Genomic DNA, 12,565 nt, shown 5'->3' on the forward strand with positions numbered 1-12,565 from the left:
TTCCTGATGTTCACATGGAACCTCCTGTGCTCCAGTTTGCACCCACTGCCCCTTGTCCTGTCACTGGACATCACTGCACAAAGCCTGGCTCTGTCCTCCTGACACTCACCCTTTACATATTTGTGACCATTGATGAGGTCACCCCTCAGTCTCCTCTTCTCCAAGCCCAACAGACCCAGCTCCCTCAGCCTTTCCTCAGCAGGGAGATGTTCCCCTCCCTTAATCATCTTTGTGGCTCTGCCCTGGGCTCTTTCAAGCAGTTCCCTGTCCTTCTGGAACTGAGGGGCCCAGAACTGGACACAATATTCCAGATGTGGCCTCAGCAAGGCAGAACAGAGGGGGAGGAGAACCTCCTTTGACCTACCAGCCACACCCTTTTTAATGCACCCCAGGATGTCTCTTGTAGCAAACAGTCTTTAAAGACTGCCATGAGAAATCATTCCTAGCTCATCATCTGTCAAGCCTGAAGTGCTCTCTGAGCACAGGATGAACAACCCTATTTCCCTGGGCTCTGGGGAAAGAGCACACCTTTCTGCAAGAGTACCTTCCCTTTTTGAAAAGTGATTAACTATTGTGATATTTCCAACCTGGGGAAATAAATATTTCTTCACCTTGGCCTTGTAATTGTTGTTGTTTGATGTGTAGGATACATAGGTCTGAGATCAGTGTCCCTGCACTGTCTTTGCCTACTTGTGAGGCACTTTTTTAGGTGTATACAAACACCTTAGATTATATATGGTGCTTTTCATTACCACAGCTTCTTGAAAAATGTTTATAAACCAAACTGGAGTTGAATTTTTATATGGATATATAGTGTCAATATACTCCAACTGGAATAGAATTAGCTAAGATCTGACTGTAGGAGTTTTTTCCAGGAAACCAATTGCTACCATTTTTATATAATTCATTCATAGCTTCCGAAATACACTCCTGCAACTCCCTTCTCACAGTATTTTTACATGTCTTTCAAAGATTCTATTGAAAAGCAGTGTAGTGTTGCTGAGTAGCAACAGGTTTGCAATTCAACCAGTTAAAACACAAAGGATATTACAATGGTATCTTTCAGCAAATGCTCATCATTTCCCTTGGCACAGTACCTGTTGGGAGCTTAGTTTTAGTTAGCACCTTCATGTCTAGTCCTGCAGCTTGGGGTTCTACTAGTCCCATGGCTCAGTATTTGAAAGAAACCCAGGGTCTAGAGATCAACTGCAGTGTTTTCTATTTATATTTTCAGAGACTGCATCATGCTCTGCTGCTTGAACAGTGGCACAAGCTTTGTTGCTGGTTTTGCTATCTTTTCAGTTCTTGGATTTATGGCTTATGAACAAGGCGTGCCCATTGCAGAAGTTGCAGAATCAGGTAAGTTCCAAAAAGTTGACAAAAGTTAACGAGAATGCCCCGAGATTGCTGGCAGAATATTTAGTCTGTGCCATGTCTTATGGATGACTTGACTGTTTTGCAGATAGTTTTACCAAACTCCTCTTAAAAACCTGTTACCTGACTCATTAGAATAACTGTTATAAAAAGAGTTCTTAACTATTTTATGGTCATACATTTATCTGTGAAAAATATTTGTGTTATTGTGCATAGCTCCAAATTCATAAAGTCAAGGAGCTATTGGAACACAGCTGAGCAACCAGGAGATAGTTGAGCAGAGATACATGGCTTAGTTCTGCCCCTTGAGTCTCATGGCCTCAGGAAAGAGCTTTTTGTAAATGAGACATGAAATGCACACAAATATTTGTTCCTTCTGAAAAAAAAAAAAGAAAAGAAAAAAGGAATTTCTGAAAGTAATGAGAAACCAGCTGTTTAGGAGAAATCTGTGGAAGTTCTCTCAAGTCTTGCTTAATGTTTACTATCCAAATACACATTTCTAATAATCAGATGGGTGATGCCATCTCCTAATATCTGGAAGTTTTCCTCCCAGGGACACAGAATCATTCTCATTGGAAAAGACCTTTAAGATCATTGAGTCCAACCATAACTTAACTCTACCAATCATTAACCTCTGGTCTTCTGAGTCCAGAAAGGCCCAAAGTCCCAGCTCTATGAGAAATTAACCATCTAACATTTATGACCATCACCTGGAATTCGACACCCAGTGAAAATTCATTGCTTTTTAACACCTTTGTGAATGGAACATCTTTAAGCATCACTTGAAACTCAACAGAACAAGAACAGGAAAAAAAAAAGCAGTATAATGGTGAACTGTTGAGAAGGAGAAATGACTCTCATGAAGTTAGTCAAGGTTAGCAGGAAAACTGCAAAGCAGATAGAGCTTCACTGGTACTGCCATGGAAAATATTCCTCTTTTTCTAAAGCCCTCAGTACAACTGGCTTATGTTATTATAGGAACTATATAGAAAAAGGTTAAAAGACTGCAGTGACTCTGGAAATTATAGGAGCTTGTAAATACTGTGTTAAATGAAAAAGCAGTTGTGTGTTGACAGGTCTTCACTGAAAGTATTGCAGAAGAAGCACAGAGACTTGTGACCTGGCTTTAAATGCTGCCTAACATCAATAAAAGCTGTTAGAGCGTGACAGTTTGCAGCAGCTGAAAGATGAGTACAGGTAAAAAAGATCAGGAAAACATAGCTAGATGAGATGGTATTTAGCACATCTGAGAAGTTACCAATGCTGTTGCAAAAATATTCTGTTTTATAGATTTCTCTAAACACACAACCAAGGAATGAACATTCCCAGCAGCAGCATCCAGAAATGCAGAGCAGATTTTGAACAAGCCAATAGATGTTTGGCTTGCACCATGTGTGGCTTCCAGGATGCAGCTCTTACCACTGGCTACATTCTTGCACAAATTGTCAGATACTGAGCTGTCCTAGGAAAACAAATATTCCAGAATATGTTTAGAAGTTCAGTGCTAATAAATTCTCTAAGGCAATCTCAGGAGCACATGCTATTATTTATGCAGGTGTGTGAGTCTTACAGTATGTTCACACAAAGGAGGAGAACAAAGGAGGCACAGGGATGTCTTAGTGGAAGTTTTGACCTTCAGACTTTTGGACAGGAGGTAGGCAGAGTTGATGGGCCAAGTTAGTCCTCAGTCCTGAGAAGCCTCATCACCAGATGTTTAGACTGTTAGAGATGTAGTGTTTGTCAAGGTTTTTGATCTTGTATTTGTCTCCTCTTATCTGCCATAAAAGAACAGTCAGGTTAGGGTGAACTGACCCTCACCAGCAGCTCAGCACCCACACTGCTGCCCCCTCAATCGCCTGCCCCAGTGCCACGGGGAAGGGAACTGGAAGAGCAAAAGTGGGAAAAGTGGTGGGTCCAGATAGAGACAGTTTAGTAAGTGATGCTGTGCAGGTTCTGCTCAGCAGCAGCCACAGGGCTGTGTTAGCAAAGCTGCTCCATCCCCACATCCCAAACACAGCTCCCTCCAGGCTGTACTGAAGGAAGTTAACACCTTCTCAGGCAGACCCAGTACTCAAGTATAAACTATTGCCTCTCTTCCTTTTCAGGACCAGGACTCGCATTCATTGCTTACCCTAAAGCTGTTACCATGATGCCTCTTTCTCCTCTGTGGGCAGCTCTGTTCTTCATGATGCTCATATTCCTTGGATTAGATAGTCAGGTATGAAACAAACACTGTTTAAAGATTTTGTCACATTCTCTAGCACACGTATATCAGGATCCTTGACGTAAACAGCATCTAACCTGACGAAAGCATGAACCCTAACTTAATTCATTGCTTAAAACCATTGATTCAAGTTCCTTTTTAAAAATCCTAGTTATGTGATAGTGGAGATTCCTTTATGATCTACTGTGAACACTGATTAGGGCTGACTGCAGCTTTCATTATTAACGTGGAAATCAGTTTGAAATGAGTTGATTAAACTTTACTGCTCAGTACCATACCAGTGTGTCTTCTTTTCCCATTTTTAGAGCACTTTGCAATGAATTCTGAAGCTGCATATCAGATAGGGACAATGTAAATTCCTGTGGTGTATTTATACTTCAAGGTACCCCAGCAAGCAGGGTGTAGTCACATCCTGCAGCCAAGTGACAGCAGAGACCTTATCCTTCCTATGTGACCACTAAAACCATGACATCTGTTTGATGAAAAATGCAAAGGAGCTGGTGCTTTTAGGTCTCAGCATGATTTGGTTCAGAAAATATATGATTGTACACAGGAGAATGAAGCTGTTCAGTGCTTATTTTTCATGACATTTCCAATCATTAAACTGAACGTTTTAATAATGGCTCTTTTTTTTTTTTTCCTGATCTAACTTTTGTCTGTTTTTAAAGTCATTTTTTAAATGAGCACTTCCTGAATTCTGCTCTTGACTGTTTGATTGAAGCAGGTTTTGCATTATCTACTTTTGGACATTGATTGTGGTGCCTATTTTAGATACCTTGCTCCAGAGTAAGTCAGAAGCTCAGGCCTCTTCCTTTCTGCTGATTTTTAAAGTTCATAAGAATGTTCCTTCCCTCCTTCATTAGAGGGACTTGGCTGGGGCACTAAACAGCTTTGTGGAACTTCTCTCTTCTGTAAGTTGGAGAGAACTTGTCCAAAAACCTTGCAGATGCTTTAGCAGTGCTGGAAGGTTCACAGCACTGCCCAGCATCCTTCTGAGTGACAGGAGCAGGATGCCTAGAGTGAAATTCTGCTGCAGTCCTACGAGCTGTTGGTGCGTTATTTAAGTCCCATAAAAGCCACATTGGAAAGGTTAAATTTTAATGTAACCCACCTCCTACAGGGCAAATGCATTGTGAGGTAATTCAACTGTTGGAATTTGTTGGTAGGCTGGAAATCCACAGCTTTGGCCTTCTAATTCTGAAATGACCTTCCTCTCGGTTTGAGCTTCTGCTTATGAAGTGTCCTCAGGGATCAGTCTCTGTGAGAACACAGAAGGGTGTCTGAAGCATTTTACAGCAAATCCAAACCCCAGCAGAAGATGAGATGTGTTTAATTTGTACTTTCCTGTCATTTGTCCTAGTTTGTGTGTGTGGAAAGCATCGTGACAGCTGTTGTGGATATGTACCCAAAGATCTTCCGAAGGGGCTACAGGAGAGAACTCTTGATTCTTGGCCTTTCTATTGTCTCTTACTTCATTGGCCTGATCATGTTAACTGAGGTGAGATGGGCTGTGTTGCACTGCTGGGTTTTTAGTTCATAATCATCACACATAAAATGCAGTAATATTTGCCATAGACAAACTTCACCATCAGGAATATGACCACCAAAAAAATGGTTGAGAGACTGTTCCCAGCCACTGTCTAACATTTGAAATGTGAAATGTATCCTCAGGAAATATTTTAATCAAAGTTTCCTAGCCAAGGAAATTCCATCTGCTTTACACCAGCCAACCATATACACTGCCTGTGGTTTCTGCTGATTTACTCTGGGCAGACCAGTCTGAAAGCAACTACATTTTAGATGAATAGATCAATAAAAAAGATGAAGAAAAGTGAAAATAGGAAACTAAAATGTGTTTTATTTTTATATCAGCAGGGCAGGTAAATCTGGGCAGCCAATCTCTGAGCAGAAATTGCTTCAGTGAGAGTAAATTAATAAAAGGGAAAAAAAAAAAAAAAAAAGGAAAAAATCTTTTCAAACAAACCACAGTGTTTGTTTTGGGATGTTCTAAACCAAAAATTCAGAGGGTGTCAGTCCCTGCCATCAATTCATGGTACAATGTTTGTGTTTGGTACCCAGGCTGAGGGGAAGCCTGGGATGCTTGGCAGGACTTCAATCTGGCTGCTCAGGGCTTGTGGGTTCTGTCACCTCTCTCCTGCTTTGTGCTTCCCTCTCAAAGCTGGCAGAAGAGGGGCAGAGTCCACAGTCTGCCCACGTTCTTCTGCTTGCTGGGCCAGCAGAGCCTCCCTGTGCCAGGAAAGAGAGACGTGTGGTGTGTGAGGAGCTGCAGCTCAGGAGTGCCTGGGGAGACCGCTGGGCTGCGCTGCCCGCCCAGGGACACACGCAGAGGTGCAGCCAGCTCAGGGGGGTGAAGCAGCCTGGCAGGGCTGCCTGAACTCATCTCAGGTCACTTCAGTTCCCTCTACAGAGCCACAGTCCTTAGATGATGTGCTTTTCAGGCTGCTTTGTTACTGAAAAAGAGCAATCTTCTCCCAAAAAAGGCCTCAGGCAATTGTAAGTATGTTAGTCTCTTGTCCCCAGTAGGCAAGGTTTTACAGCAATCGACTGACCAGAATATATTACCTTGAAATACACTTTAAAGGAGAGAATAACTAAAGATAAGGAGAGAAGTGGAGACTAGGGCAAAATGAAAGTTCTATTATTTTTTTTAATGACAGTTTGCACCAGATTAATCAGATGTCTTTCTCTGAGGAGAGACTTGATGTGAAGCAAACGCGGTGGAGCAGAAGGGACCTGCTGCGAAGGGACTGGGAATTCACCACAAGGAAAATTATCAAAAAAACCAAGACCCTGCATCTTCATATGCAGTGATCTGGAGATCAAAACCACCTGCAGTTACCTACAGCTTGATGTGATAACAAATGAAGTTGAAGAAAAGCATGGAAGTGGGAGAGCATTTTGGAAACAAGTCAAATGTCGATCTCTCCACTCCAGGATTTACCTGTAGGCAAATGCTCAGGATTCCACAGGCACAGGGAATAATCTGAAGTGCTCTGGAAGAAAAAAAAACCTTCCATAATAACAAATCACTATGAAATGAATTATTTTTTTTTCAGGGAGGAATCAACTTTAGTTGGAAGATTGGCAGGGAGCCAACAGATTGTGCCATTAAAGCCATTTGTGCTATGAAATATTCCTCCTGGTGCCAACACATTTTTCCCCTCTCTCTGGTTTTGTCTTTCAGGGTGGGATGTATGTCTTCCAGTTATTTGACTCTTATGCAGCCAGTGGCATGTGCCTTCTCTTTGTTGCCATCTTTGAGTGTGTCTGCATAGGCTGGGTTTATGGTGAGTTGCTGAAAACTGTGGGCTTTGGAGTGTGTGTGAAAGTTTTCTCTGCAATAAAGCAACGTGGAAGCCTTGGACCCTCATGGATTTAGGCCCTTCACATTGCCATGCTCTACCAAAACCCAGGAATGCCTTTTTTCCCCCCCTCCAAGTAACAAAGACAGCAGAACCAATTATTTTTTTTTTCCCCTTGGCCCTGGTCAGGACTGGCATGCACCTTCCTTCACCAAGGAAGTCCTTACCTGCCCTAGAAAGCAGGGGTGGCAACAAGTCTGTCCTCTCTCACAAAGCATCTGGGATGCATGTTCCCTTCTGGCACAGGGAATCTGGAGCTCATACCTCATGAACACAAAAGGGACACAGGGGTGTCCCAGCTCTGCTGCTCCTTCTGCCAGCAAAGCCAAGAGCAAACCACCACAGGGCTGGGATTGTTCATGGTTACATCCCCAAACATTTTTTCCTCACAAAGGACTGACGACTTGGTAAAGCAACAGATGAGTTTCAGCTGACACATGTTCCCAGCTATCTGGGGACTCACACCTGAGCTTGTAGCATGGAAATACCCTTTAACTGGGGTCACTCAGGCTGTAATTGAGCAGAAGTTTGGCTGCTCACCCCCTCCTTTCCTCTGCTTGTCCTGGTCAGGTACAGATGCAGGCAGCAGCCTCTGCCACAAAGGGAGATGTGTCAGGGCAAGAGACAGCAGCCTCAGTCCTGGCAGCTCCACCAGAACCTGTGTCACTCTCTTTGCTCTTCTAAATCCTGACCTTCACAACCTCTTCCATGTGCATTCTACATCTGCTTTTCCTTTGGGTTTTTTGGGCAGGAAGCAATCGCTTTTATGAAAACATTGAAGACATGATTGGGTACAAACCACTCTCACTGATCAAGTGGTGCTGGATGGTCTTAACTCCAGGTATTTGCGCAGTAAGTACAGAACATCCAGCTGACTTGGTTTAGAGGTTTTCTGTCCATCTAAATTAGAATTCTGCTGCTGATAACATTTCACAGTGGTTGAGAAAAACCCCGATTGATTTGTAGCTTATGTTTGAATGGCAAAACACTCTGTAGGATCTGTAAAAATGGTTAAATATTCTGTGAATTGTGAGAAATCCTAGTATATACAATATATCATAGGAAAAAAGCAAACTCAGGGCCCTAAATGAACATTTGCCAATACAACAGAGGCTTTTTTCACTGCACCACTAGCAGACCATGTGCCCATCCAGCATAACTTGAGCTCCTCCAGACCTGGGCTGGTTTTCTTTGTGGCTCCAGCTTCCTGTTTCCTTACCTCTCTTCAGGTGAGCAGACATTTTTCAAAGAAGACAGGACAATTTTTATTCTAGTAAAAGTAGTAGAAGAGGCCAAGAGCACATCTCAGATGCAAGAAGAGGGGAAAAGCATTTGCCAGCAGTCCTGCTGCCAACTCTGGCAGTGTGCTGTGGCTGCCTAAGGGGAACAGAGTTTCTAAAGGTTTTTCCATAAATTTGATCCATGAGTTCTTGAGGATTAGACACTAAAATCTGCCAGTTCTCCAATATGTAAATGATAACAACCTGAAGACCCAGGTTCCCTTGAGTTCTGCCAGTTCATTTGCAAACTTGGGAAAATTTCTGATTCATTTTCACCAACTCTGAAATGAACTTAATATCTCTTGCTGAAACTGAAACACCTGACAAATTCAGACAGATATATTAGAGCTTTTGTGAGGGTGAGCACATAATCTGCAGATACAGACAGTGGATCAAGGCTACTTGGAACATTTTGGTTTTCCTTTTCCACCATGCCAGGTTGGAGAGAATGCAGCTTGTGTTACTTACTCACAACTAGTACATGGTAGCAAAACTTAGTCTTTCCTGCCCAGGTACTGTTTGCCATCAAAGTGCAGGTTTTATTGTGACTGAGAGGTAAATAGGTTTTAAATGTGAAAGGTTGTTAATTTCTGTGGAAACCAACAAGGCGTTATTGAAGCTGCAGATAACATATTGTTGTTGGGTTTTTTTCTCTGACTGGAGAGCTTACCTCTGTTTTCCATCTTGAGAGAGACAGGCCTTGCCTAAACAGTCATTTTCTTGTTACATCTACAGTGTTTTTTCAAATACCATTAATATGTGTTATGTATTACTCTGCTTATTTCAGGGAATCTTCATCTTTTTCCTGGTGAAATACAAGCCTTTGAAATACAACAACGTGTACATATACCCTGACTGGGGCTATGGCATAGGCTGGATGATGGCACTCTCTTCCATGATCTGCATCCCTTTGTGGATCTGCATTAAGCTGTGGAAGACAGAAGGCACTTTCATAGAGGTAAGATGTGTTTTCATATGATTGATACTGAAAAAAAAGAAGCGGGGAGTGTGAATCCTCAGCTGCATGAGACTGAGCACAGTTTAATCAAAAAAGCAACACCACAAACCTGCCCCAGTGGTCAGGCCTCTCAGGCATGGGTGGAAAGAAGCATCTGAATTTTCTCCATTTTCTTAGAATCATAGAATTATTTATGGTGGAAAAAGACCTTTAAGATCTTCAAGGCTGACCACTTGCCCACTGCCAGGCCCATTACTATACCATGTCCCTCAGCACCACATACAGGTCTTTAAATACCTGCAGGGATGGTGACTCCACCATTTCCCTGGGCAAAACTTCTTTTGAATTTCCTGGGTTTTTTTTCTTTTTCATTCACTGAACTTCAGCCTGTGGTAAATTAACCAGCTCTGTAGCTTAAGGTTCCCTGTTCCTGCTCAGTATCTGTGACAGAAGCTAAAGCCCCCCAGAAGGCTTGTACCAGCCATTCATTCAGGTCAGCTGCCTTCCTTCCATGGTTTTGGTAACTAATGTGTGTGCTGCCAGGGTTTTTCTCCAGGAGCTGGGTATCAAACACACACTGTGACTTCTGAACAGTTTTCCTGATTACAGTTCTCTTAAGTGAGAAAGAGGCAAAAAGAAATAATCAGGGCAATTTAATAAGATTTGGTATGACGTTATCTCTGGTCTAGGCTGAGGTTAAGGTTATTAAATATAAGACCTTTTCTGCAAAGACATACAGGGAAGATGGGTCTAATGGAAGAAACAAGAATATAAACCCTGTTCAGCCATCAGGGATTTCTCATGTTCCAGAAAAGCCTGGTTCTGTCACCTGGAGTTCCTCAGATACTAGTCAGTAAAAGTAGGTATCCCAGTATTGCCTCCTTCAGAGGGGACTTCATTCAGTCCCTTCCCTGCTTTCTCAGTCTTTCTGATGTTTTCTAGGATAATCCCAATGAGAAGAACAAGATAGTGGGAATTCCTGTGTCTAGGATACCAGGGGCTCATTAACTTATCTGGCACTTCAGAAGGATCTCTCAGTGCACACCCACATTCATGTTATCTGCCATTCACAAGCTCAAGGTCTGACATCTGAGGATGTCTCAATGTAATAGGTACAGCTTCCCTGGAGGGAGAAGCCACCCTGCAGCTCATTATGCTGGCTGGTGGCAGTCCATATGGAAATGAATCCATTAAGCTGCTTAAATGTGGCCCTAGGACATCTTTCCTGTGGGTAAATTATCCATAATAGAGTTTTCTTAGCATGTCAAACAAGGAAGTTTTGCACAAATCTTACCATGATTTCCTTAAAGCATCACCCTTGCCCTGTCTCTGCAAGCAAACAGCCCTTCTCCACGGGCTCTGGTTGCACAGCCTGAGGCACTGCACACTGCTCAGGGGCTGTTCCACACCTGAATGATGAGAGGGATGTTTTAACAGTTGGGAACTCCCCTGGAAGCCACCTTCCTGCAACGTCTTCCCTCCAAGCTGTGAGCAGCAACGTTGCTACTGATGTTACTGCTGTAAAAGAGAGAGTTCTCAGCTGGGCACATATTTTTCTTTTGTCCCTCATCATAGATTCACACACTTTGGCAGTCTCTCAGTTTTAATTTTTTTTCAGTAAAGACCTTTTGACTCTACCATGAGAGGGAGAATGTTCCCATGTACCAGGCCTGATGTGGAATTCCTTCATGGAAGGGAATGTTACTCTAAATCAGCATGAAAATTTCCTTTGCCTTGGTCTCTGCCCTCATTCTTTAACCTTTGCTTTGAGGGGCTTTGCAGGGCAGGCAGCTTGTGGTGTGGCTGTACCAGGGAAGTGAGAAGCAGACATGCAAGAGAAGAGGCTTTTCTAGTCAGTCTATTTAAGAAATCTGTGTCTGTGACCAAGAATAAGAGAATGATTTCCATTTTCTCCCCTTTTCTAGAAATTCAGGAAGTTGGTTACACCTAGCTCAGATCTGAAAATGAGAGGGAAACTTGGAGGAGGAGCCTACATTGCAGCAGTAAATGACTGCGATGCCAAACTGAAAGGAGATGGCACCATTTCCACCATTACAGAAAAGGAGACACATTTCTGAAAGAACTATCTTTTTTTGGTTGTTTTGTTTGTTTGGTTTTTTTTATAAAGAAATAAATAAATTCACTTAATGATAGAGGCTGGCTTGTTTTGCACAAAAAAACCCCTTTTATTAACCAGTTAATTTTAAAGTGAAAATTGTATACTTGTTTAAAAGTGATTTTTTTAAATTACTATATAAGTAATGATTCTGTAAAAGGAAAAGAAAAATAGTATGATATGGTATGTTAGTGATGACCTCCTGTATTATGGTGATTTCTGTCCATGTTTTTAGTTTTTAGAAGTTAGAGCGTCCTGGATAATGTGCTGTAAAACTTTTCTACTTTGCTTTCTGGCAGGTGTGATGTTGTCTAGATAAAAGCCTTCTAATCTGTACACATTTCAGACCATTTCAGCTTCTCATGTATGTATAGAAAGGGGACCAGAATGTCCTTTTTTTGAGGGTGGAAGAAACTGAGAGGGGACAGGGGGGATGACTTGTAACTGCTGTTGGGTGTCCTTCTCTCCACATGGACTGTATCCAGAGCCCACAGAAACCAGAGGGAGCTTTTTCAGCTGGGACCAGGGTGCTTCAGCCTCCCCCCAGGCCAGGGCAAGGCTGTTTTGCACCTGAGGAAGCTCTTCTTCCAGGGAATCCCACAGGAAGCTCCACCTCAGCTGTTCTCACTGCCTCCTCTCCACCCTCCATTTGCTTCCACAGGGCTAAAAAATGTGGTGGAATGGGCCCACTTCCCAGTCACTGTTTTTCTGGAGATTGGAGAGAGAATGTTTCTTAGGAGCTCTGAATTTTGCTGCTCTTGGAAGTTAATGGTCCATAAGATGATTGTGTACTCCTTCAGGAGACCCCTAAAGACCCCCACCCACCCACCAGAGTTGCACAACTAAGGCCCCAAAGCCACATTTGGGCCTTGGGATGGATTAACGTTCCCTCCCAGAATAAACATCAACAGGTTTTCTTATCAGTGAAGGACATGGAGATGTAGATGCAGTGCTAGGTTACCCTTGGCCTTGATTCCAGTGAAGTTCTCTTCAGCAATCAGGATTCCTCACAAATGTTTACAGTAAAGTGTGCCAAGAGGTGGAACCCACCCCCTTCCACTGGCCACCCATGAGACACAAAATGAAAGTCCCAGACGAGTCAAGATTGCCCTTTGAATCATCACACTCTGCAGTAACAGGAACACTTGCCTGGTGGGTTTTTAGCTTGTCCATGTGTTTGGAACTGTTGTCCTCATCCAAACATCTCCACAGGAACTAGGTACTTAGTAT

The 12,565-nt window shown here is 42.8% G+C and overlaps 1 protein-coding gene across 1 annotated transcript in view; it reads left to right on the forward strand.

Annotated features, from left to right (window-relative positions):
• SLC6A11 (solute carrier family 6 (neurotransmitter transporter), member 11) overlaps window positions 1-11,721 on the forward strand; it is a 97,466-nt gene extending 85,745 nt beyond the window's left edge. Inside the window, exons 8-14 of the mRNA XM_010008836.1 lie at window positions 1,235-1,359; window positions 3,480-3,592; window positions 4,959-5,096; window positions 6,804-6,906; window positions 7,733-7,833; window positions 9,049-9,219; window positions 11,145-11,721. Of these exons, the coding sequence (XP_010007138.1) occupies window positions 1,235-1,359; window positions 3,480-3,592; window positions 4,959-5,096; window positions 6,804-6,906; window positions 7,733-7,833; window positions 9,049-9,219; window positions 11,145-11,297 (904 nt within the window). The 3' untranslated portion in view covers window positions 11,298-11,721. The remainder of the gene's footprint in view (window positions 1-1,234; window positions 1,360-3,479; window positions 3,593-4,958; window positions 5,097-6,803; window positions 6,907-7,732; window positions 7,834-9,048; window positions 9,220-11,144) is intronic.
• Window positions 11,722-12,565: the final 844 nt, after the last annotated feature.

Source organism: Chaetura pelagica, unplaced genomic scaffold (genome assembly GCF_000747805.2).
Source record: "Chaetura pelagica isolate M959 unplaced genomic scaffold, ChaPel_1.0 scaffold52, whole genome shotgun sequence".
NCBI classification, from domain to species: domain Eukaryota; kingdom Metazoa; phylum Chordata; class Aves; order Apodiformes; family Apodidae; genus Chaetura; species Chaetura pelagica.